Raw genomic sequence first — 23,301 nt, forward strand, 5'->3', positions numbered from 1 at the left:
GGTTGATCTTTGCATGCAATATATAGCTCCTTTGTATTTAGGCTTGTTGGCCTTGAGTATGTGCATGTGTAGCATGCCATCTTTGCATTGTTTTGGTGATTTGGGATCATTCTACATGTCATTTCAGTCCCATTTCCATGCTTGTTTGATTACCTTGCATGCCTCTTTAATGCTTTGAAAGCATGTGTTGCAATGCTCCATGTTTTGGCCATGGTGTATGCCTTTGAATTTGGGCCATTTAGATGCCATCTAAGTAGTCCTTTAGCTTTGTTTTAACATGCTAAACCTCTGATTTTGGTCCTTCTTTGCATGCCTTGTTTGGTCTTGTTAAGTGTAGTTCAATGCCTCATTGATTTGCTTTGAACACTTAGGCCTTTTGGTGCATGCTTGGCTTGATTTGTTACTTGGTTGGGCACCATGTATTAGCATGATTTCCAGAGCTTATGTTGCATGATACTTGCTCATGTTTGCCTCTTTCAAGCGTGCTTGAATGTTGTTTGCTTTGTGCTTAAGTGTTGGCCCTTATGTGCATGTGTGTGTGCATGCCATTTAGCCCTCATTTTATAGCATTATGGCCACTGTTTTAGGCCTTATTAGAGCTGCCTAATTCATGTATAAGTCCATCTTTCCATTTATTTGCATTGCCATATGTATGCTTGTATGCTTGCATAAGTGCCTTACCATGCCATGTTGCATTCCTAGCTTGTATGCCTAGGTTGCATTGCATCTTGCATGCATTCCTTGTCCCTTGACTTGGGTGATAGGGATTGGGAGTTTTGTTTGATTGGTTTGCATTGCATTTGAAACCAAAGTTGCATACTCGGCTCTTTGGGCCATCATGCATGGAAATGCGTGATTGGTGGTCCGAGAACCGAGGCACATGTCCCTTTGAGTCTTCACAATGATAAGAGACATGGTTGGTGCATACATACTTTGAATTGTGCTGCCATGCCTTGTTTTGCCCTCTGTTGCTGTGAGTTGCAGGTTCTGCAAGAATACTCTGCCGACCGGCAGTGTAATGTGCCGACCGGCACCATTTTCTCTGCCGACAGATCCTATTTTGTGTCGATGGCCATACTACACTGCCGGTGGAAGTTTCATCTAGCCGGTGATGATCCCCTCTGTCCAAGGATGTAGTCCTGAGGCTTTGACAGTCTCCAGAGGAGGAAAGGAAGGAAAACAGAGGCAGCTTGTGCATGGTGGCGCACTTCCCGAGGCGTTTTCCCGCTTTAAATTAATTTATTTAATTTGTTAATTAAATTAATTAATTTGTAATATTAATTAGCTTGTGTAGTTAATTAATTTGTAATATTTATTCGGTCCCTCCGAGCGAGGGCAAATCTGTAATAAGTGTGCGTGAGTGTGTGTATGTCTTCCAACTTCACGTCTTTCTTCCCTTTTATTTACCTGCTTATGATGGTAGATTAGGGCACATTTATTTTAGCATACCTTATGCTATGCATGCGTGCATCCATGCATTTGTACTGCATGCATTAGGCTCGGTACATCATGCTAACCGCATTTGTACTTCAATTCAAAAAATTGAATATGTGATAGTTGCGCATTTTCACATGCCATGTTTAGGTTAACCGAGCCTGTTTAGATTGCATCTTTGCATGTGTTGCATTAGCTATTTTTAACATGAACTAGGATCATGCATGTTTGCTAACTAGTTTATTGTTTTGGCACGGAGTACGATGTAAGTGTTTATGCTTTAGCATATCGCATGCGTGTGAATGTTGCCATAAAAGTATGCTTGCCATGCGGCTAAGTGTTTACATGAGATAAATTGCTTGAATGCCTGTGGGTGAAGGTTGGATTGTCTGAGTTGGAAAGACTCGTCGAAATCCGTATTTTAGCCTACTTGCGAGTAGCAAATTCCAAAGCATTTTCAAACCAAACGGGTATGCAATGTTTATTTCCAAATTAGGCAATCTAGTCTATACTTGTTTGCTGCGCGCATAACATAGTAATTCTAGGCTAATAATTGGTTTAAGAACACATAAAGTTTTCAAAAACGGATATCACGGTTAGTAGAGGCCGGTCTTCGGACCGGGCGAAAGGGGGTGCTCATAGCTGACCTTTCCCGATCGTACCCAAGCTCCCGAGCCGAGACAACTCCGGTGATGACGGACATGTGGCCTTCGGCACCGAGTCAGGGTTTCCTAAATTCTCCCAAAATAAAATATTTAGGTGGCGACTCTGTATCTGGCAAAGCAGTCCATGTTTGGCACTACTTTTTCAAAAATCTGTTTCTCAAAACGATTTGCCAGATTTGGACTCTTTGGTTCAGATTTAGAACCGTGACACAAATCGAGTCCGAACTGTAGCGAGGTCCCCCGCGGGCTTGCTACAGTTTCTGGCGACTCCGCTGGGGAATTAATCAGAGAGCTTGACTCGAACTCGTGATATCCTATTTTGATTTCGCTTATGTGTTTCTTTGCATTGCATGTGCATTGGTGCGCCTAGGAACACCGTGTTTGTCAAGGCATGTCCATAAGGCTGACCGGCTATGGGCTCTGACAGCATGGGAACACAAACCCCGGTTTACCGGGGCACCCTTTTTGACCATTCGACCTAGTGCATATTCGGAATCCATAGTAACCATTCCAAACTAGGACAGGTTGCTTACCCGATAGGTTGTTTGAAACTGCTGTGTGCATAGTGAAACCCTAGTTCCTGACAAAATAGGACAGGGAAACCCTACCCCAACATAGGGGTGTTTTGACTCTCTCTTACTTGCTATGTGCTTTTAGAGTGTATCTCTACAGGAATGCATATACCAGTTTGCACATTTGAGTATCAGGCCCGAGGGCACCAGAATCAGTATTGTTGGGGATCAGTAATTGAGAATCAGTTATCTGCGGGTATCAGATTCAGTATTTTGGGAACAGTGATTTTTGGGAACAGTGATCAGCAGTAGGGTATAGTTGTTCGGCTACACCCGTGTTTGATCCGTTTTGGGCTGAAATGCTGCCTGTTTTTCCTTTCAGGGGGGGTTCAGAGAGTCGCAAAGTTGATACAGAATAGCCAGTGTCTCCCCTTTGCTGAGGCAGGACTTATGATGGCGCAGAATTCAGAAGAGACTGTGGTTATGACAGCCACATTAGGTCAAGGAATCAGTTTGCAGGGCGAGATCGATGGTGGTGCACCACATTCGCCCAGGTTGCCTGTTGCGCACCCGGTCTGGGCCTCCCAGCTATACCAGGCTCGCGAGCCTACTACATTTGAACTAATGACGATGATCGAAGATCTTCAGAGAACTGTGGCAGATCTGGCCTTTGGGGTTTTGGCTCCATCATCAACCACATCACGTACCAGGGAGTTCATGTCTAAAGGCTCCCCAACTTTGGGACGGGTTGCATTGGAAGAAGGCCAATCTCTTGACAAAGTGGAAGCGACTGGTAAGAACAAGGTAGGAGCAGGTATTGGTCCCCATGAACACCTTCGGTGGGATATTGAGGCTTTGAAAGCTGAGGGACTGAACAAAGAGCAAGTCCTTGCGGTTGTCACAAAAACTGTGGATGACACTTTCGCCACTCAGAATGAGAGCACTCTGAATCAAGGGGCAAGCCGGGAGAAGGGCCTTTGTACCAGGAATGTTCCCTTCAGCCCTAATCCCATGCTCGAAAACGATCAGCAAACCCAGTCAACGCCTGCCAATCCCTTTGCTGGTGCATCCAGCAAAACTCCACAAACCTCAAAACACCCACCTCGAGGCCAGAGGGTGTTCACACCACTGTACATGTCTCTATCAGCGGCCTTGAGGGTCCTGATTAAAGAGGGGGATCTAAAACCCCTGGAGCCGCGATCACTGCCAGATAGACTTCCTTCCTCCCATGATCCGGCCAAGTACTGTGCCTTTCATCAGCAAGTTGGCCATATCACTGATAGGTGTTTCCGTCTTCGCCACGAAATACAAGATCTGATTGACAATGAGGTCATCGTCGCACCTACTCAGAAAATTCTATCGTCATTGGATCAGTGAACTTGTGGGGGATAATGTGATGTGATCAGGGGATGAACCACCTGTGGGCGGCACTCAGTTTACTCCAGATGTGGCGTGTGGCACGCACTGTTTTGAGCACTTGCGAATGCTGGTTTTTGTAGCTTCTGACTTGGGTGTTGAGTCAGTTTTGTGGTTTTGCTTTAAGTCTGTCTCTTTGTTTTGAGTCAGTCTTTTTTGATTAATGGTCTGTCTTGTTGTATCGAGTCAGTCCTGTTTTGTTAGGGTCAGGTGATTCCGGGGGTGTTACCTCGGGCATCATTATTTTGTTTTGTGTTTGTCTTTTTGCCTTCTTTTGAGTCTGTTTCTGCCTTGGAGCCAGTTATGCCAACAAATTTGAATGGAACAGCAGTGATTTTCACACTCTTGTGTTTGCTTCTGCCGTATGCCAGTTGTGCCAGAAGTATTGAATGGAATGACAGTGCTCTTCGCCTGCCTTTTCTGTGCCTTGAAATCATTGTATCGACCTAAGTTTTTTTCAAAACTTTTTTTTTGAACACTGCGGTGAAAACGAAGAGGAAGGAATTCCTCGGAATTTGCAAAATTTTGATCATTTGAGAGAAAGAGAGGCATGCTAAGCCCTTAATGAATGAGATCATGTTTGTTAATGTGAGTACTGAGAAGGATCCTGGCTTGATTCAGATTGGTCCCACACTGTCTTCAGCGCGAGCGATTTGTCGCTTTCTTAAAAACTTTCGAAAAATATTTTGCGCAGTCCTGTGAAGACTTGTGTGGAATCGCTCTTGAGATTGTGCAGCTTAGGATCGCTCTCAGCCTCGAGATTCGACCCCCCCCCACTTTCAAACCTTGAACCTGAGTTCAGAATGTTCAACGGTCAACCACAACGTGAGGCCTATGTGGCCATTTTGAAGCAGCCCTCGAACAAGAGGCACCGAAGTCAGATCAAGAAGATCAGATCAAAGGAAGCTTGTAAAGCTAGATCAGAAGCCCCCCTTCAAACTAGGGGCAAAAATGTCAGACGTGCTCGAAGAGCCGAAGATGAGTCCTCTTGCAAATCAACAGTCACTCTCCTGGATTCAGACGGATTCGAGATCTCAGAACCATTTGACATGGACAAAGCTACGCTTTTACCCTTTGAGAGGCTCGCTGGGCCGAAAACCCGGAAGGGCGACCCAGGCAAAAGTTAGAGCAAGAGAAAAATACAAAAAAAAAATGCAAAGAAAAGAACAAAAAAAGGAAAATCAAAAAAGGAAATGAAATGAAATGAAAAGAAATGAAAAGAAAAGAAATGAAAAGAATTGAAAAGAAAAGAAAAACAAAGCTCGCAAGGTCGAAAACCCGCACCAGGCGCATTGGCAAAAGTTAGAGCCTAAAAAGGAGAGGTTAAATACCCGAGTGTACCTTAACCCCGAACTACGTAAGGCTTGATTCCCATGTTTGGGATACGTAGGCAACTTCATTTTGAAGTCCAGCCGTAAAACACTTCAAATTCAACTGTGTCCATGTGTTGGTTCTAGTCATCTTTGTTTTTTCTGTATCCGGGAGTGCGGTTGCAATCATCGCTCTGAGGACTGATTACAATACACTACGGGGCCATTCAGACAAGGGGCAACTTTCCGTTGCCATTCAATGCGCTGCGGTGCCGTGCAAACAAGGGGCAACGTTCCGTTGCCATGCAGCTCTCTTCGAGCAAGGGGGCAATTTTCCTCCAAATCCGAGGTTGTGCGTCTCAAGAGTGGGTTCCGTGCTTGTTAAGCATCGGCCGTTTGCAAAAATAGTTTTTGAGAATTTTTACTGAGGTTGACTAATTTCCTCGAAAATTGTTCCATCTTTTCCAAAAACTGGACCATTTCTTGGACCCAAAAAAGGAAAATTTTCAGTGCTCATAGCCTGACTTGCATGATTTCAAATCAAAAATCGAACAAGTGTGTTAATCTAAACTCTCATATTGGTCAAAATTGTTTTCGTAGAAAACCAATAAAAAATGGTCAAAATGATGAACTAGGGGCACAATTGAGTCAGGCTTCCTGTCTTTTCCCCATTTTCAACATACTTGCCAAGAAGGGCACTCTACCTGCCAGAAAAGGGCACAACTGAAGTCAACAACAAAGGGCTGAAAGCTCTCTCCTCCTCCAAGCAACGAGGTATCAAGACAAGTGCGAAGCACGGACGGGAACGGATCAAGATATTCCACTCCTTTGTTTGGACAGATCTAACTACGTCCAAACTCCCCAGCAGGGCATCATCAACCAATGTTAGCTGCAGATTTGCTACACACCCAGTTGTAGCACAACCCCTCTATAGGAAAAACTTACTGTTGTGAACAAGAGTCTGGTAGAATACCAGGGGCAAGAGCCCACAATTTCCAGCTTATCCATCAACCACCCAGGAGAGGGATGAAAAATGAGAGATTAAAGAATAGAGAGATGTGCGCTGAGAGAAAAAGCGAGAAAAGGGTTTTGAGAGAAAAACCGAGCTTGAGAGCCGAGTGATGTAAGAATCACAAATAAGAAAGGGTGGGAATAATACCCGGTGAAACAGGCTCCCTGTGCACGTCTGTGTGTCGTGTCTTTTGTTTTGTTTGTCTCGATTCTTGCTTTGAGTTGTTCCGAGCATGTCTCGACGTGTTTAGGTTGTTTACCTTTTGTTTTTTTGTTGTTGAGTCTTTCTCGCTGTGTTTAGTCGTAGGCTCAACACCTGGTCGAAAACTCATCTCTCAATTTCAAAAATAAATCGTTTTGTGCTCAGAGTGCTGTGCCATCCTTCACGTTTGTGCAAAACAAGATTCTTTTTTCCATAAAACTGCAGGGTCCACCCCCGATAAGTGTGAACGGTGAAACCAGGACCTATCTGAAGCTATGATAGTTCCAGACTGCAAAGCAAAGACAAAAGAGTGAAAATTGAAGTATCTGAGTTTGTGTCAACTTCAGAAAATTCCGTGATTGTACTCCGGACGTACCTCTTTAGGGCCTTGTCAATGCTTCGAAATATGAGTGTACCTCTACCTCAAGCGCAAGATCAATCCTGCTTCAAGGTTATGCACTCTTCCACTTACATTGTTATGCACCCACTTCACTTGCATTGTAATGCATTATACCTATCAAGTTTCTTCCTCAGTCATGCACGATATTGTATGCACGGTTCATTCAAAGAAGTTCCGTTTTAAGGTCATTCACTTTTGTGTATCAATCACACACACTCACTATAGTGTATCAATCACACTTCATTTGCCTTATATATCAATCACATTTCTTTCATTTTGTGTATCTATCACACACATTCTCATTTTGTGTATCTATCACGCACATGTTCGCTTTTGTGTCTATTGCACTCTCACTTAGTGTATCAATCACATTTCTTTCATTTTGTGTATCTATCATGCACGCATGCATAGCATAAGGTATGCTAAAATAAATGTGCCCTAATCTACCATCATAAGCAGGTAAATAAAAGGGAAGAAAGACGTGAGGTTGGAAGACATACACACACTCACGCACACTTATTACAGATTTGCCCTCACTCGGAGGGACCGAATAAATATTACAAATTAATTAACTACACAAGCTAATTAATATTACAAATTAATTAATTTAATTAACAAATTAAATAAATTAATTTAAAGCGGGAAAACGCCTCGGGAAGTGCGCCACCATGCACAAGCTGCCTCTGTTTTCCTTCCTTTCCTCCTCTAGAGACTGTCAAAGCCTCAGGACTACATCCTTGGACAGAGGGGATCATCACCGGCTAGATGAAACTTCCACCGGCAGTGTAGTATGGCCATCGGCACAGCTAGTTGTTGTTCATATTGTTGCATGTTTATGTTGTCTTGCATTGAGTATGCATGCATTAGCATTGTGCATGCCATTAGCCTTGCTAGGTTATTCATGTTGCATTATATGTTTGTATGCGTGTCCCTTACATGTGGTTTGCATGCTTGTTTCGTTACATTGTATGTTTGTATGCTTAGGTTGCATTGTGTATGCCTTGTTTTGTTGCATTTTGTTTGGAATAGGTGTTAGTCCAAACATGAGGAACAAAAGACGTTTCATACTTGAAGTTATGAAACGTGCCTCAATTCTCAGTCGCTGACCCTCTTGATCACACATGATAGAGTTCTAGGCTTTATGTGCTTGTGTGTGCATTCATTTTACATTGAATTGTGCAACTACGCCTCTTGGCCATCATACATCGAGATTTGTGATTGGTGACCTGAGGGTCGAGAACCACACTCCCTTGAGCTTATGAAATGATAGGGAGGGTGGTTGTGCACACATACCTTGCAAATACATTGCCATGCCCTTTCTTGCTCTCTGTTACAGCAAATTGGAAGAATGCAGCAACAACTGGTCGACCAGCCAGAAAAACTAGTTGGCCGACTACTTTTTCTTGTTTACAATAGCAAAAAGTGGTCGGCCAGTGGCTGGAGAGAGCAACAACTGGTCGGCCACCCTCCTACAGGTCCCCAAGTTGAGTTAGAAGCTATCTGGAGCTTGGTGCAAGTTTCTGGGAGCAGTTGCAAACAGAGGCAAGTTGGGGCATCGCGACGGATTTTCGAACGAGGCGACCAGGCATGCATGTAATCTTCTCCCTTTGAGGGCCCTGTTTTATTGCTTTACTTAGCTAATTTGCTTAGCTAGTTTCTGCTTTGGTTTGTACTTAATTAGTTAATGCGTTTAACTATTCGATTTGTGTTGTAATAGTTAGTTAACTAGGATTAGTTAATTCGCTTCGTTGTGATGTAATAATTAGTTTAATTAGTTTAGATTAGCTAGTTAGCTTCTTATTCGGACCCTCTGTTGAGAGGGCCCACTGTTGTAATAAGCGTGCGTGTGTGTGATGTATATCTTCCAACCCTCATTTCTTTCTCCCTTTTACTTAACCGCTTACGATGGTTAGTTTTAGGGCATATTTTATTTAGCATACCTTATGCTTGCATGCGTGTATTTATTCATCTGTTTTGCATACACCGGGCTCGGAACATCATACTAATTGCATTGTATTTTCAATTCCAATTTGAATACATGTATCAAGTTGCATTTCATATGCCATTTCTAGAATAGCCGAGCCTATCTTAGTCACATTTTTGCATGTATTGCATTAGCCATCTTAACATGAACTAGGATCATGCATGATTTCTAACTAGTTCTTTGTTTTGGCTTGGAGTACATAGTGAGTGTTTACGTTTTAGCATACTGCATGTGTGTTATTGATTGCCATGAAAGCATGCTTGCAATGAGGTTAACTGCTTATGTGATATAACTGCCTGAATGCCTGTAGGTGAATGTTGGATTACTTGAATTGGAACAATTCATCAAATCCCCGATTTAGCCTACTTGCGAGTAGCAAACTTCAAACCATTTTCAAAACGAACATGCAATGTTTTGTTCCAAATTAGGCGATCTAGTCTATACTTGTATGCTGTGCGTATCACGTAGTAAGATTAGCTAATTAACTAGAAAAAGAGCACATGTGTTTTCAAAAATAAAATATCCTGCTTAGTACAGGCCGATCTTTGATCGGGCGAGCAGGGGTGCTCATTGCATGACCTTCCGCTCTCGTACCCAAGTTCCCAAGCCGAGGCAACTTTGGTGATGACGGACACGTGGCCTTAGGCACGAGTCAGGGTTTCCTAAGTTTCCCCAAAATAAAATATTTAGGTGGCGACTTTGTATCTGGCAAAGCAGTCTATGTTTGACACTTCTTTATAAAAATCAGTTTTCCAAAATGATTTGCTGAATTTAGACTCTTTGGTGATTTATCGGTCTTGCACTTTGTGAGATTAGATTCAGAATCGTGACATTGAGTCCGAACTGTAGTAGCTCAGAACAAAACGAGATTCGCGCCATCGCGCATGCGGATATCGGAGGGTTCCCAGGGCGCATCTACAGCTGGAATAACCAACACTTAGCTCTCTTTAGCCCAGATCAGGATCTAGGCTGAAGAAGATTGGCTGGAATAACCAACATTTAACTCTCTTCAGCCCAGATTAGGATCTAGGCTGAGGAGAAAGTTGGCTGGAATAGCCAACACTTAACTCTCTTCAGTCCAGATCAGGATCTAGGCTGAAGAAGGTTGACTGAAATAACCAACGTTTAGCTCTCTTCAGCTGAGATCGAGATCTAGGCTGAAGAAGGTTAGCAGGAATAACCAACATCTTAGTTCTCTTCAGCCAAAATAAGGATCTAAGCTGAAGAAAGTTGGCAGGTATGACCAACATTTAATTCTCCTTCGTCGAGATAAAAATCTAGGCTGAAGAAAGTTGACAAGTATGTCCAACTTTTACTTCTCTTCAGTCGAGATAAGGCTAGGCCAACACACAACAAGGTTAGCAGATTATAAAGCTAAAAAACCGAGATGGCTATCTCGGCCAAAAAAGTTCAAGACATGCCAAATAAAGTTGAGGGACAAACAAGAACAAGACATGAACCGGACGAAAAGAATGGAAAAATAAACAGATTTCATTCAAGATTACTGCATTACAAGAGGCGGGGCTTTAGCCCAGTTACAAATTCTTTCAAAAAGTTGGAATCAAAAGAAGAAAATACAAAATCAGGCAAATAGATCGTCCAGATTTGCATCTAGGTCAACCCGAGCTTCACCACTCGGTAGCTCGGTTCTAGCAGGTAGGTTAGTCACAGCTACATCTTCAACCGTACTGGGCACCAGTGGATCCACCTGAGCTGACTGAGCAGTTTGGAGACCATGATCATTGGTGGCAGCAGGGGCGTTGATTGGCTCTGGGGATGCCTCCTCCTCCTCCCCTACTTAGAGCAATTTTTGTTGAACGGCAATGGCATAGTCCGCCATATAACTGGGAATGAAGTAGGGATGAGGGTTCTGGAAGACCTCGGTTTCTTGGCCATAACTGAGCTTTGACACAACAGCCTTGCATCCACACTTGAAAAATATGTCCTTTACAGCTTCACATTGCAGAATATAGGTGGCTTCCCCATCCTTATAGCCACGATCTTCTACATCTTCCATCTTCTTCTGCAGCTCGGCGATTTTTGCATCCTTCTTCTTCTCGAGCTTGGCCAGCTCACGCATATAGCGGTCTTTCCGCTCGGCCAAAGCCTTCTGTTTATCTGCTTATCTGTTTCAGCCGAGTTGACCAGCCCGGTGAGTCGGGCGATTTCAGATTTGACCTCGGCCATCTTTTGCCTGGCCTTATTCAGCTCAGCCGTTTTGGTATTGGCGTCTACAACAGCCAGCCGTGCTGTCTTACGCAGCTCTAGCACGCACTTGTGAGCAATGTGATTCTTCTGCATGGCTTGTAAAAGGAGAGATAACAACTATGATAAAAAAACGTGCAAACAGATGTGTGAATTGGAAAAATAAGCAGAGGGAGAACTTACCAGCACCATCGACTTTGTTGCTGAGCGAATGGCCTTCAGCTCGGTCAGATGATCGTGATGCTCCATGTCAGCTGGCAGGCACACACTCTTGGCGAGGTTGAAGGCAAATGAGTAGTCTTTTTCTGTAACCACTAAGTCGGCGTCCGAGATAGCGCGGTTCTTGTAAGTTATTTTCGGAGCCCACTCCGAAGGGCTAGCTCGGTTCGAATGCACGGGCTTGGGGCTCGGCATTGAGGTATCTGGAAGCATGATGTCCTCATCAACCAGGCATTGCGGCTCGGTTAAAGCGATTCGTACACGTTTGCTCGGCCGAGATGTGGAGGGCCTTGTAGTTGGAAGGCCCACCACGGTATCACGTGGCTGGCCAGCTGGCTTTAGCCCGGCTTGAGCTTCACCAGTGGTTTGCTCGGTGATGAGTGCTCGCACGGCTCTTTTCTTAGCCATTTCTTGTTCCTCTGTCAGCGGGATCAGCTTGATTTAAGGAAGTGTGAGATCTGGTTTAGGTGATGACTCAAGGAGAAAGTCTGTCACCCTGGTCTTCCTTTTTCTGCTATATCTGTAGGTCGGTTCGAAGTTAAGTAGCTCGGCCTAACCTCAATCACGGTAGCGAAGCGCGACGCGGAGAGCGTCTAAGTTAGGGTATTGGTATTGTGACTTTAGCTGGTTCAAATCTGCATAAGGAGAAAGGCAACGGTTAGCGCGGTGTAAAACTTAAAAGCAGCAAGAGCAAAAAACAGACAAACTAAGCCGAGGTCTTCATACTGGCTGTTCCTTTATTCCAGTTAATACCGTATCCCGGTATCTGGGCTTCCTAGTCTTCAAAATTGCCAGAAACCCAGAAAAAGTCATCGTCATTCACGTCTTTATTCGGTGTATTTTTAATTATTTTCTTTCGGCGTTTTCTTATAATTAAATAATACACCCAGCCGTCTTCATTTTGGCCAAATGAATATTGATGAAATAGCTTGGCTAAACCGAGGTTGAGGCCAAGCTGACGGTTTAGCTCGGCGATGCCATTTATTATTCTGTATGAGTTTGTAGAGAGTTGAGTGGGGCAGAGCCTTGTTTGCCTGAGGAATTCACAAAGGAGTGGCTGAACGGGAAATCGAAGACCGGCTTCTACAATGGATATCACGGTAAACGGGACGAAGCCCGGTTTGCCCCAAGGTGTTGTTTCTAGTTCGACTAAGGAGAGATGAACGTCGTCTGGAATCTGATAGTCCCTCCGAAATTCGGCTATGGCCCCAGGTGAGTCTACCAGGAACCAGTATTTACCCATGATAACTTATGACAAAATTGTTCAAAGAAGCCTAGCTCGGCGCTGATGGAGCTGTGGTGAGCTCGGTTGAGCAAAGCCGCCTAGGGGCAGGGTGCAAAGGTGTGCCTGGCCAACCTAGTAAAGTCTGCAAAGGGGAAATAAGAAGTGTTATGCCTAGACAACTAGATCGGGCTAAGTAAATAGTCAACTTACATAATAGTAAAAACCTAGCTCGGTTACACTTGGGTAACGGTAGCTCTTAGTTCGGTTGCAGTGAAAGTTCAAATCAAGATCCTTAGCTCGGTTAAAGGTCTGTGGACAGGGTTATAGCCGGTTTCCTAGTTCGGTCGTGTTCAAACCTAAAAGTCACTTAAACAAGTATCTAGTTCGGTTGCAGTGTGATTTTTGGATTAAATGTTATGTTTTTGAAGAAAGAAAAAGAAAAAGAAAAACAGTAGGTGTGCTTCTGAGCTTTGGCATGAAGTTTTAGGTTTATGGTATTTATTCAACACTCTAAATGTGTGAAAACACGCGTACAATAAATTTTAAAGATTGAGAGTACAGAAATAAATGGAAAAGAAATAGTAAGAGGAGGTATTGAACGAACTTACCAATCGAAGCGTATGCAAAACTTCAGCAATGGAGCCAATGTTGCGATAAAGAACTGGAGCATAAAAGGATGCAAAAGCAGGGGCAGAACGCACAAGGAGTGAGTAAGAGAAGATAAATAGTGAAGTGTTGATTAAAAAATAAGGGTTTTTTGTATAAAGTACAGGAAATGGACGGGACTGTTCAAAATTCTCGAAGTACGAAGACGACTGTGACAGTTGTATTGGACCAATGAGAGCAAGCCACGTGTCTAAATGGAATAGATAACGATTCAGATGTACTTGAGAGACGGAACGACGTACCGAGCTAATTGACAAGACATTTCTGAAACCGAGTAAATGGGCAGTCCGATAGAGAATGAGCTCGGTGGCATTACTTGTTTTAGTTCGGTCAGATTGGGTGTTTTAGCTTGGCCGGAGAAGAATAATCCCAAATCATGCGCTACAGATGAAATTAAGGGGCAATTGAGAGTGAGATTTTATGTGAACTAGGGCCGAGCTAGGCCCAGATATTGCAATAGACCGATCTGTGGGCCGTGAAAAGGGCTTCTCAGTTAGACCTTGCTTCTGTGAGCTCGGTCCGGAGTAGTGGCAATTAGCTCGGTCTATGTATTCTGAACCGAGGTATGGGTTTCGCATAGCATGGTCCCATGTTGTAAGAAAGCTGCGCAGAGGTACTTTGAACCGAGCTACCTAAATAAGTGGGTTTAGTGGTTAGCCAAGGTATTAATGAGAGAGGATGTCGGGCCTGGTATAGCTCAGCCAAATGTTATCCGCGTTATTGCTTGAGTGTATGACCAAGGTATTATAGCTCGGCTAGGCCGTGGCAGCCCAAACAATGGAGGTAACCATCTTACTTGGTTGGCGGAAAGTATCGTGTTATAATAGACATTCTTCATTTGAGCTTGAGACTCCTAGGAGGGCTCTGCTTAGGAGAGTAGGGTCCTACCAAGATTGTACAAAACTATCTCACTTGGTTAGTAGTGAGTAGGGTGTGTGATTTCTAAGAGGACTCTACATTGGAAAAAAAGAGTCCTACTAGGATTGTGCCACGCGAAATCTATAAAAGTTCATAGCAGGGCCTATGAACAGGTATCATAATTTTCATCCTAGAATACACAGAGCTTTTGTGTCTATTGTCTATTCGCTGACGTAGGCATCGGAGAGGTTTCCGGCACACACCCGCCGGCTAGCTCACGTTTGTGTTTTCAGGTGACAAAGCGACGACGTTTGGAGGAGTACAAACTTGATCAAAAGAATTATACGAGAAGATTATTTCGTGCTCGTACATTGATAAATGAACAATTTAAAGATATGTTAAGATTTTAAGCATAACTTGAAGATATGTTGGTAGTAAATGAATCGTTGACTGAAATTAAAAGCTTGCTAGTGAGGGACATGATTGGATTATCTAATGAACGGGCTTTGTCCTTTGTTTGTTTTTTTCTTTATGATATAACCAAAAAAATATGTATATATGTTCAGTTTCAATCTGTTAATCGAATAGGAGTATTGTATTGAATAATTACTCAAATTTCTCATTGGCAATTAACGAAATTTCAGCACAAAATTTAAACACGCGAGTGTCATTGGTCCCTTCGCACCCAAACCACCACCAACAACCAACAACATCATCTCGCTCTCTCTGTCAACTGATGCTTTCATCTTCAAATACTCCGTCTGTCTTCGAAACAACCAAAGTGAATTTTATGTGAATCTCCAGTTTGATTCCTATCCTCTTTTTTTTTTTTTTTTTTTTTTAATCTCTCTCTCTCGGTTATTATGGTCATGTTTGATTCACAATACTAATAGTGAGGTATTAATAATCCTATCAAATTAGTGTAGTATTAACTATCCCACCCCTACCCCATTACTAATAATCCTACAAATTTATTGGATTAATTATCCATTGAATTAATAGTCCTAAACCAAAATGTCAAAACAAACATAGGATGATTGGACCCACGAATTAATAATACTAATCCCATACTTTAATCCTTCCAATCAAACATGCTCTATAAGTCAGTTTTTCAGTTTTCTGTCCCTAAATATTGGTCATTTTTCTCTGTTAGTCATTCGGGATGCCTGTATTGCCCTTGAATGCTCTGCCGGTAGGGTACCGATTTAGCCCGACGGACGCAGAACTCATCAATCACTTCTTAAGCTCCAAGATCACTGGCAATCAGGAGGTTGTCACTCAAATTCGTGAGGTTGATCTCTGTAAATTTGAACCCTGGGATTTGCCTGGTAATCATCCAAACATTTTTGGATTTTTCTTTCTCTTTTTGGATTGTTCATATGCTTGATTTTGGAGAGTTTTTTTACATCAAAATTTTCAAATCCAAGCAGTTTTAAACTTAAAATTTTGATGGAAAGTTCAACATGACTTCATCAAACAACCTGGGTTTAGAAATAAGTTTAAAACTGTTTGGGATTGGGAATTATGTTTCAAAACAACTTGCATTTGTTAAAATAAATAAATATATATATATATATATATAAAGAATTTGGGTATGTGTTTATGTGTAGTGGAGGTAAATGTAGGTTCAATTTGGTACCAGATGAGTACTACCTGCTCTGGTGATTACTCATACTTGGGGGGCTAGAGCTTCTGTAGAAATCACTACTCACTTATTAGGTCTATTTTCTTTGTGTAATTTCAGCTATGTCGCTGATAGAAACGAATGATGATAAGTGGATCTTCTTCTGTCCCAAAGATTCCAAGTATAACAACGGGAAGCAATCGAACAGAGCGACTAGAGCTGGGTATTGGAAGGCCACGGGCAAGGATAGATCGATCAAATCTGTTAATGGAACAACTGTGATTGGCACGAAGAAGACTTTGGCTTTCTATACTGGGCGTGCTCCTAAAGGGCAAAGGACTGACTGGGTTATTCACGAGTACTCTGCAACCAGTGACGGGCTTGGGGGTTCTAACCCGGGACAGATTCGACTTTTGATGTCCTTCTCTGTCTTTAAATTCTTTGAATTCTGTTTGATTTGTGATTTTGTCATGTCATGGCTAGTGGGTGATTAAAACCCATTAGCTCAAATCATGTTTGAGTTTGTTTACCAATGGTGAGTTCTTGGTTCTTAGTGAAATGAATGGTGGGGTAAGTTTGGACATGATGTGGAAAATGGACCGACTATTTTTTGCTTCTGTTGCTTTTGAACATTTGGGTTTAGTTTAACATGGAGAAATTTCTGTGTTAACAAATTAATTTGGGGATGAGGTCCTTTTTAGACATCCTAAGACGCATGTGATTTGCCTTTCTTTGGTCCTTTCATAATTGGAGGGCACTGGCATAATTGATTCATTTCATGTTTGATTGATGTCTTTTTTAATGGATTATAACATATGGTTCTTTTTGATGGATTAGCATTCAATAATATCAGTTCTGTGTTCTTCTTAATCAACCTGGTGCTATGTTTCAGTTTATTGATTATTTAGGTTCAAATTATCAGCTCTGTTTGTTTTTAGGATATTCTGACTTAATCTATGTATTAGAATTCAAATACTGGCTCACTTAATTCATTTTGCCAAAAGTTTGTGCCTTCTGCAGGGATCATTTCTCCTGTTTAAGTTAATGAAAAAGCATGACAAGAAGCTAGACAGAAAGCAGGATGACAGCACTGAAGGTTTGATCTGCAATGAAGTTGACAAGAATGTTTCTTCTTCTGCCACAATTATATCATTTATGCCATAAGAGTTGGCGACTCCTAGGATGAATGCCCTAACTGAAAAGCTACCTTCTAGTAGCAACAGTTGGCTCGCTCAAAATTCTGAGAGTTTATACGGTAGATGTGCTGCTAATGATGATGTGAGAACCTTTTTTTTAAGCTTAATTTATCAACTCTCTTGTGGAGAGTGTGAAATCACAATCAAATAATTTCTTATTTTTTTCCTCGATTGTTTCAGCTGGAATTTGATCAAGAAGTGTGGAGACATCTTGTTGACCCAAATCTGGAACCACTAGATTCCCCTGGCAAAATCTTTTCCCCCTTGCACTTGCCGTGGTACAGTCTTTGTTCGAATGACATGCATTTACCTATCTCTAATGATGTGGGTCCAGACCACAATGCGGTTCAGTCTCCTTATGGAACAAACGAACTGTATATGGCTGTGCACTTATCTAGAGTCCTAGCTACCTCAGATGAACAGACCTGTGAAGATTCTGGCAGTAGCAAGAATTTGGCTGTTGAAGCAGCCCAGACACAGGTATGCCGAAGTCTCCAAGTCCTAGCTACCTCAGATGAACAGACCTGTGAAGATTCTGGCAGTTCCAAGAATTTGGCTGTTGAAGCAGCCCAGGCACAGGTATGCCGAAGTCTCCAAAAACCTGCAAGGCTTTATGATTTTGCAAGTTCACAATTTAACTTTGGACTTTTGTTAGTCTCCAACTCAAATGCCATGAGTTGGCTAATTTTAATGATGCTTGCATATCAATTTATTCTGCATTTTGTTGTTGTGTTCCATGTGTTGTGTTATTAGACAACTTCTCATACTAGGAAAATTGACTTTTTTTTCCTTCCTGCACCCCAGTTTGATCCTGAAGGATCAAGCAATAATAGCAATGCCGTCAACAATGCTGATATTTCTGGACCTGAAATCAAATTAAGGACTCACCAACCTCATGATCAACGACGGGTCGAAAACTTTGGGCCACAGGGTACACGAAGAAACGCGCGGAAGGGCCGTTTTCGTTTATCTTACCCCAGCAATTTTAGAGATTTGAGCTACATGGAAGAAAACCATGAAGCAAAAGTAGTAGTAGCTAAGGTGAGAAGTTTGTCAGCAACACTTGTGTATAGATTGGGTTAATGCCTCTTCTTGGATTGTAAACTCCATATCTATAATTGCCTTTTTTTATTTTGCAGGCTGGAGAAGCTGAAGAAAAGCTTAGTGTCACCGCTGATCCTGCTGCTATCGTAGATGAGACCCAGGATACATCCCTTTCCAAGTCCAATGATGTCACAACACTTGTTCAAGAACAGGTTTGGATCATGAAATCAGGAAGTGATTTTCCAAGAGGCGACGACCAAGAGGTTCCCCCTGTGTCATGGATAGCTCTTCCTGCATTGCATTCCATGTCCTCATCTATGTATGTGCTTGGGGTACTTTTGGCTATAGGTTTACCTATTGTCATTATATGGGTTTATGGAGATGGCTTGAGTTTTGAATTTGATTAGAGAAGAGACCTTATTTTGTGTATGATTGGCCCCCTAGTTAATGTTTTAATCAGGTAATTAAGATACAATGGATAGGGTAATTATGTCTATATCAACTTCTTATATACAACAGCACTTGGACATCTAAGTAATATTCTGAAATGGAAGCCTTCTTGTACACAATGTACTATTCGGAGATGTGTTCTGTATTTATGTTGTAGCTCCAAGTTTGGTAAACCTTTCAGTTTACTGGATGTGGGTGATTTCAACCCTTCTTTTTTTTTTCTCTCTTCATTTATCTATCTAATTTGATTTCTCTTGCCAAAAGTGGGCAAAATTTTCGGAAGGAACCCACATCTCACTTTTGCTTTTCCCCGACCTATTTTTGGGACTGACCCTGAATGACTACTGTCTTTTTTAACTAAAAATTGACCCATAGTTTGAATGACTTTTACTCTTTTCACTGAGACAAACCCGAGAAACAGTTTATTCTTCTACCCTTATTTAGTTAGGGAAAGCGAGTCCTTTACTTAAAAATAAAATAAAATAAAAAGTTAACAGCTCTTTCAGCTGTTTCCTAATCCGCCAACATGCTCAAGAGCCAAGAGCTGTAGGGAGCTTCTTTATTTAACAGAGATAGGGAGGTCACAGTGTGACAAAAATAAATAAATAACTAAGAGAAGAAAATCTGTTCGTTTGGTCCCTTCTCTGTGCACCTATTTTCCTCTGCAATTTATTTATTTATTTTTAAATGGGAGGCAGCTGTTTAAGATTAATTTAAAGATAGTAAAGGTGATTATCTCGAAGAATAATCTAAGTTGGATTATCAATAATAATGTTACTAACACACAAATGCCAATGAAAATAGTATGTACCCTTAAAGATGTATATTGCATGCATCATATAAGAATATGCGTAATATAGTCGTAAGATTTTTTTTACCAGAATGATTCATGAATCATAACATTTCTACTTCAACATGATTTGGAGATGATTTGGGACCAGGGAGACGGAGAGAGAAAATTTGGTCACTGGTTCAAGCATGAAACCATGAAACTATAGTAAACCTGTCTCTATCTCTCTCTCTCTCCATTTGTAGATGCCCAACTCTGGGAATTAATTAATTCTGGCTCAGTTGGCTGTGAGCCACAAGAAGTGAAAGATATGGATAGGAAAAAGCGTAATTATCCCGATTGTATCCCTGCATTCAAACCTAGGAGTAAGGAGAGGCGTCCTTTCATTGTAGCTGATGTGGAGACGGTTCTAATAAATGATGTTCATGTTCCTTACGCTGCGGGTTTCTTAGTGGTTAAGCCGGGTGATGATGTTGGTGCCAGGCCTGATTATTCAATTGAAACATATTTCAGTGAAGATTACCAAATGGTAATACTAGATTTTGAAGAAAGGAGTAATCAAATGTTGTTCGACTTTCTAGAGCGTTTAGCAGTGGTTACCGCTGAAACAAAGATTCGCACTTGGTAAGCAAGTATTAAATAGGTTGCATGGGGTTGAGACCTTTTGGATCCTTTTTCTTTGAAGGGTCAAATCTGGACCTTTGTCACAACCTTAAAGCTTTTTTAATTACCATAATCGAGCTTTTGGAAGTGTATAAGGTTAAAATATCACATTTAGAAACTGTGAGATGCAAGAGACAAAGTGTAGTAATCACATGAATAAATAAACAATAAGAGAGCTAAACAAATTAATGAAGTAATGACAAATTCTCATTCCTGCTAGGAAATTCAGATGATTTATTATCGTAAGTTAAAAACGATGCTAAAGTTGGAGACAAAGTACTCTCTTGATGGAAGATGTTACCAAAGCAAAGATTACTCCACTCACAGTTTGAGACAAAGGTTTCCCCTTTATATAATTAAAGAAAAAGGAAAGAAAAACAGTGATTGTTTGTTTTTTATTCTGTTTTTTTCTTTATAGAGGTTATTATTATAAATATATATAGTAACGCTCAAGATATATGTTCAAAAGTATACAGGAATAGGATTCATAAATAAAACAACACAAGATTAGCTTAAAAATAAAGGAGAATTTACTAGTAAATCCTAAATTACGGAATGATGATCCATTTAATCCTTTATTTTTTTTTATGAACCATTTGATCTTATTTTAATTGGTAAGGAATATTTTCCTTTGATTTGGTACGGGCGGAGTTTACACATTTACCCTTGTTATAATTTTGGTGGATTCTTTTTTGCTTATTTGTGTGTAATAATTGAGATGATAACGCTTTACATTTCCATTTTTGTGTGTTTGATTTTTATAGAGTGATATACGATGGATGAGTTTCAATTGCTAATGTTGTTTTGTTCATTAACATCGATACGGTTAACATTACATTTTTACGACTACAAATGTTATTAACATTCCATATCACCACCAACAAATTATGTTAGTACTGCTCGCATATCACAAACTACTAATACATAATGCATCATTACAATGACTGAACATTCACACACATTACACTATCAATTGTTGTACTGCGTGCGTTACGTGACAGAGCATTGTAAAAACATACAACCCCCCTGACAACATTGACCCGAACATGTGTATTGCCCAAAAAAGCCACATCTATCATTCCCGTTAACATGTGTATGATCCAAAAAAAAAACAAAGCAACGTAAAAACATGACATTACAAAGCATTGTTTAAAAAATAAATAAATAAACATTGTAAAAATATACAACTGAAATAAACAAATCTTAGCTCCATGATAACAATGACCCAAACATTACATTACAACAACCACATGCAATAATATACGAAATAGACAACCAAAACCCTAATCTAAACCATTGTCAGCCCCTAAACATCCACCATCAGGGCTTGCAAACATCTGCAATACACACACCAACAAATGACCCACAAACATCGGTCGACAGACACCTCACTAACACGTACATAATATTTCCACAAACACAGTCCACCACAACCACCACCAAAACAACCATGTAAAACGATCACACATTACACATTAAACATCACCAATGAACACAACCCCAAATTACATTTCAATGTACACAGAAGGACGGTAATACATAACCTTCATTTCACATTGTCATTGTTACTCAACACCAACTTCACGATCGGATGACCTCTTCATAGCTGAAACCAATTTTAAATGTATTAACCCTCGCCGTCGCAGACCTCATCCGCCCCAATTTTTGTGCCGTTTGCGAACTGATGTTACGCTTGACAAACGTTCTTAGGGTTTGGTCAATGTTAGGGATCCTAATTCACAAATGTGTGGGATCTAGGTTTGCTAAATCGACACCGAAAACTATGCGATTCCCATTTACATTGCACCAAAAACCACGTCAGTGTTGATGAACGTTACAGATATCCATAGAATCTTTCCCAACATGCAATCTGAAATTCAATTAACAACATATAAAAGAAGCCCCAAATGTGTAATCAGAAATGCTTCCTACCCCCATTGGGGGTCGACCCCAGCGAGGTGTCACTCCGGGATTAGCCCAAACAAAAACATTTTTTTTTTTTTTTTTTTTTGTGTTTTCAGCGAATAGGGGGTCGCCACCTCACTGGGGGTCGACCCCCACTGGGTGTATGAATCACAACTGAATGTGTAATTTCCATATAAGCGAACTACCAGATTTACCCCCTTATTATTCCATAACTCCCCATACGTATTAGCGTCATTTTCTATCAATCACACTATAATAGGACTTATTGGTCTGCACAAATAAACACAAGACTAAACAGTTCATAAGTTTTCATCTTAGGATTTATTGGCGCATCACCCAAAAATAAACTCAAGCCGGCCAACAAAAACATTCTTTCTTACTTGAGAAGAGTCATTTATTTTATTTTTTTGTTAATCTATAGAGAAAAATAAAATAAAAAGTTGTATTGTGTAATTATAGTAAAAGAGTGTCTAAACATTTAGGGCTGGTTTGACAATTTTAAAAAAAGTCAAAAAGTCAAAAAGTTACTAAAAAAGTTAAAATGTTATCACTATTCATCAAAAAAAATATACAAAAATTAATATACAAATATTAAAATACAAATCAACTTTTTGGCCCATCAACGAATTGATGTCAAAGCAACTGCAATGAAAGGAAAAAAAAAATTACATGTGTACATTCACTAAGTTGGATGGTAAAGTTGGGCCCGTGGGGGCTTACCATGGGTCCCGTTTTGATAATCTGAACTGTTGAATATGTAGAACTCGTCTAGTACTATATGTCTGTAAAAAATCACATCTATCGAATATCGCTAACTACATGATCAAATCAGTTTTGTATAAAAAATGAATGGTGTTATAGTTAATAGTTGACAAAAAAAATTAATAGGATCAGATAACTATCGATATCCAATCAACGTGATTTTTTATAAGCATATAGTACTTCACAAGTTTTACACATTGCACGGTTCCGATTAGAAAAACGGAACCCGTGGTAGGCCCCCACGGGCCGAACAACACTGTCTAATCAAAGCCTGAAAATCTTTTCCCATCTACTCACCCAGCCGACTGCACTGCCAATCCGTACAGCCTACTACACTGTCTTCTCCTACACACTTATTTATACAATTTTTTAATACATATTTTTTCATAAAAAGTCAAAAAGTTAACTCAAACATCTATATTTTTCTCCTCAACTTTTTAATTTAAAAAAATTAAAGTACACTTATTTAGGACACCCTAAGCAACCCTTTACTTTTAAAACTTGAATGTAAGTAGATAGAATTACTCTTAACCTTTTGATGAGATGCAAAAATTCTAAAGTAGACTAAACTTTTCTCATCGTCCATAGATTGAGTGTTTGTGGTGAAAGATGAGCTTCTAATTAATTTCCATTGTCCATTTCTCTACTTCTTAAGGGTATAATTGAAAAGGATGACAACATGAGATAGAAGGAAAGGGGAAATGCATTGGAATAATTTTAAAATAATTGTATTATAAGT

The 23,301-nt window shown here is 40.7% G+C and overlaps 2 protein-coding genes across 2 annotated transcripts; both read left to right on the forward strand.

The window, feature by feature from the left end:
• Positions 1 to 14,685: 14,685 nt before the first annotated feature.
• LOC114259221 (uncharacterized) lies at positions 14,686 to 18,519 on the forward strand. The gene is made up of 6 exons (XM_082882021.1): positions 14,686 to 14,899; positions 15,261 to 15,435; positions 15,852 to 17,009; positions 17,108 to 17,506; positions 17,732 to 17,968; positions 18,067 to 18,519. Exons 3-6 carry the CDS (start codon positions 16,914 to 16,916, stop codon positions 18,376 to 18,378), a joined length of 1,044 nt encoding a protein of 347 aa, XP_082738147.1. The 5' UTR covers positions 14,686 to 14,899; positions 15,261 to 15,435; positions 15,852 to 16,913; the 3' UTR covers positions 18,379 to 18,519.
• On the forward strand, positions 15,270 to 16,895 carry LOC145788670 (NAC domain-containing protein 62-like). The gene is made up of 3 exons (XM_082884924.1): positions 15,270 to 15,435; positions 15,852 to 16,213; positions 16,752 to 16,895. Exons 1-3 carry the CDS (start codon positions 15,270 to 15,272, stop codon positions 16,893 to 16,895), a joined length of 672 nt encoding a protein of 223 aa, XP_082741050.1.
• Positions 18,520 to 23,301: the final 4,782 nt, after the last annotated feature.

Source organism: Camellia sinensis, chromosome 8 (assembly GCF_055761805.1).
Source record: "Camellia sinensis isolate YWXY chromosome 8, ASM5576180v1, whole genome shotgun sequence".
In the NCBI taxonomy this organism is placed as follows: Eukaryota; Viridiplantae; Streptophyta; class Magnoliopsida; order Ericales; family Theaceae; genus Camellia; species Camellia sinensis.

Bases quoted from the DNA above. Each gene is read 5' to 3' on its own strand.
- LOC145788670 (XM_082884924.1), top strand. From the start codon at position 15,270: ATGCCTGTATTGCCCTTGAATGCTCTGCCGGTAGGGTACCGATTTAGC. The intron at 15,436-15,851 runs GTAATCATCCAA...GTGTAATTTCAG, and splicing joins TGAACCCTGGGATTTGCCTG to CTATGTCGCTGATAGAAACG. The intron at 16,214-16,751 runs GTGGGTGATTAA...TGCCTTCTGCAG, and splicing joins ATTTTGTCATGTCATGGCTA to GGATCATTTCTCCTGTTTAA.
- LOC114259221 (XM_082882021.1), top strand. From the start codon at position 16,914: ATGAATGCCCTAACTGAAAAGCTACCTTCTAGTAGCAACAGTTGGCTC. The intron at 17,010-17,107 runs GTGAGAACCTTT...CGATTGTTTCAG, and splicing joins GATGTGCTGCTAATGATGAT to CTGGAATTTGATCAAGAAGT. The intron at 17,507-17,731 runs GTATGCCGAAGT...CCTGCACCCCAG, and splicing joins TTGAAGCAGCCCAGGCACAG to TTTGATCCTGAAGGATCAAG.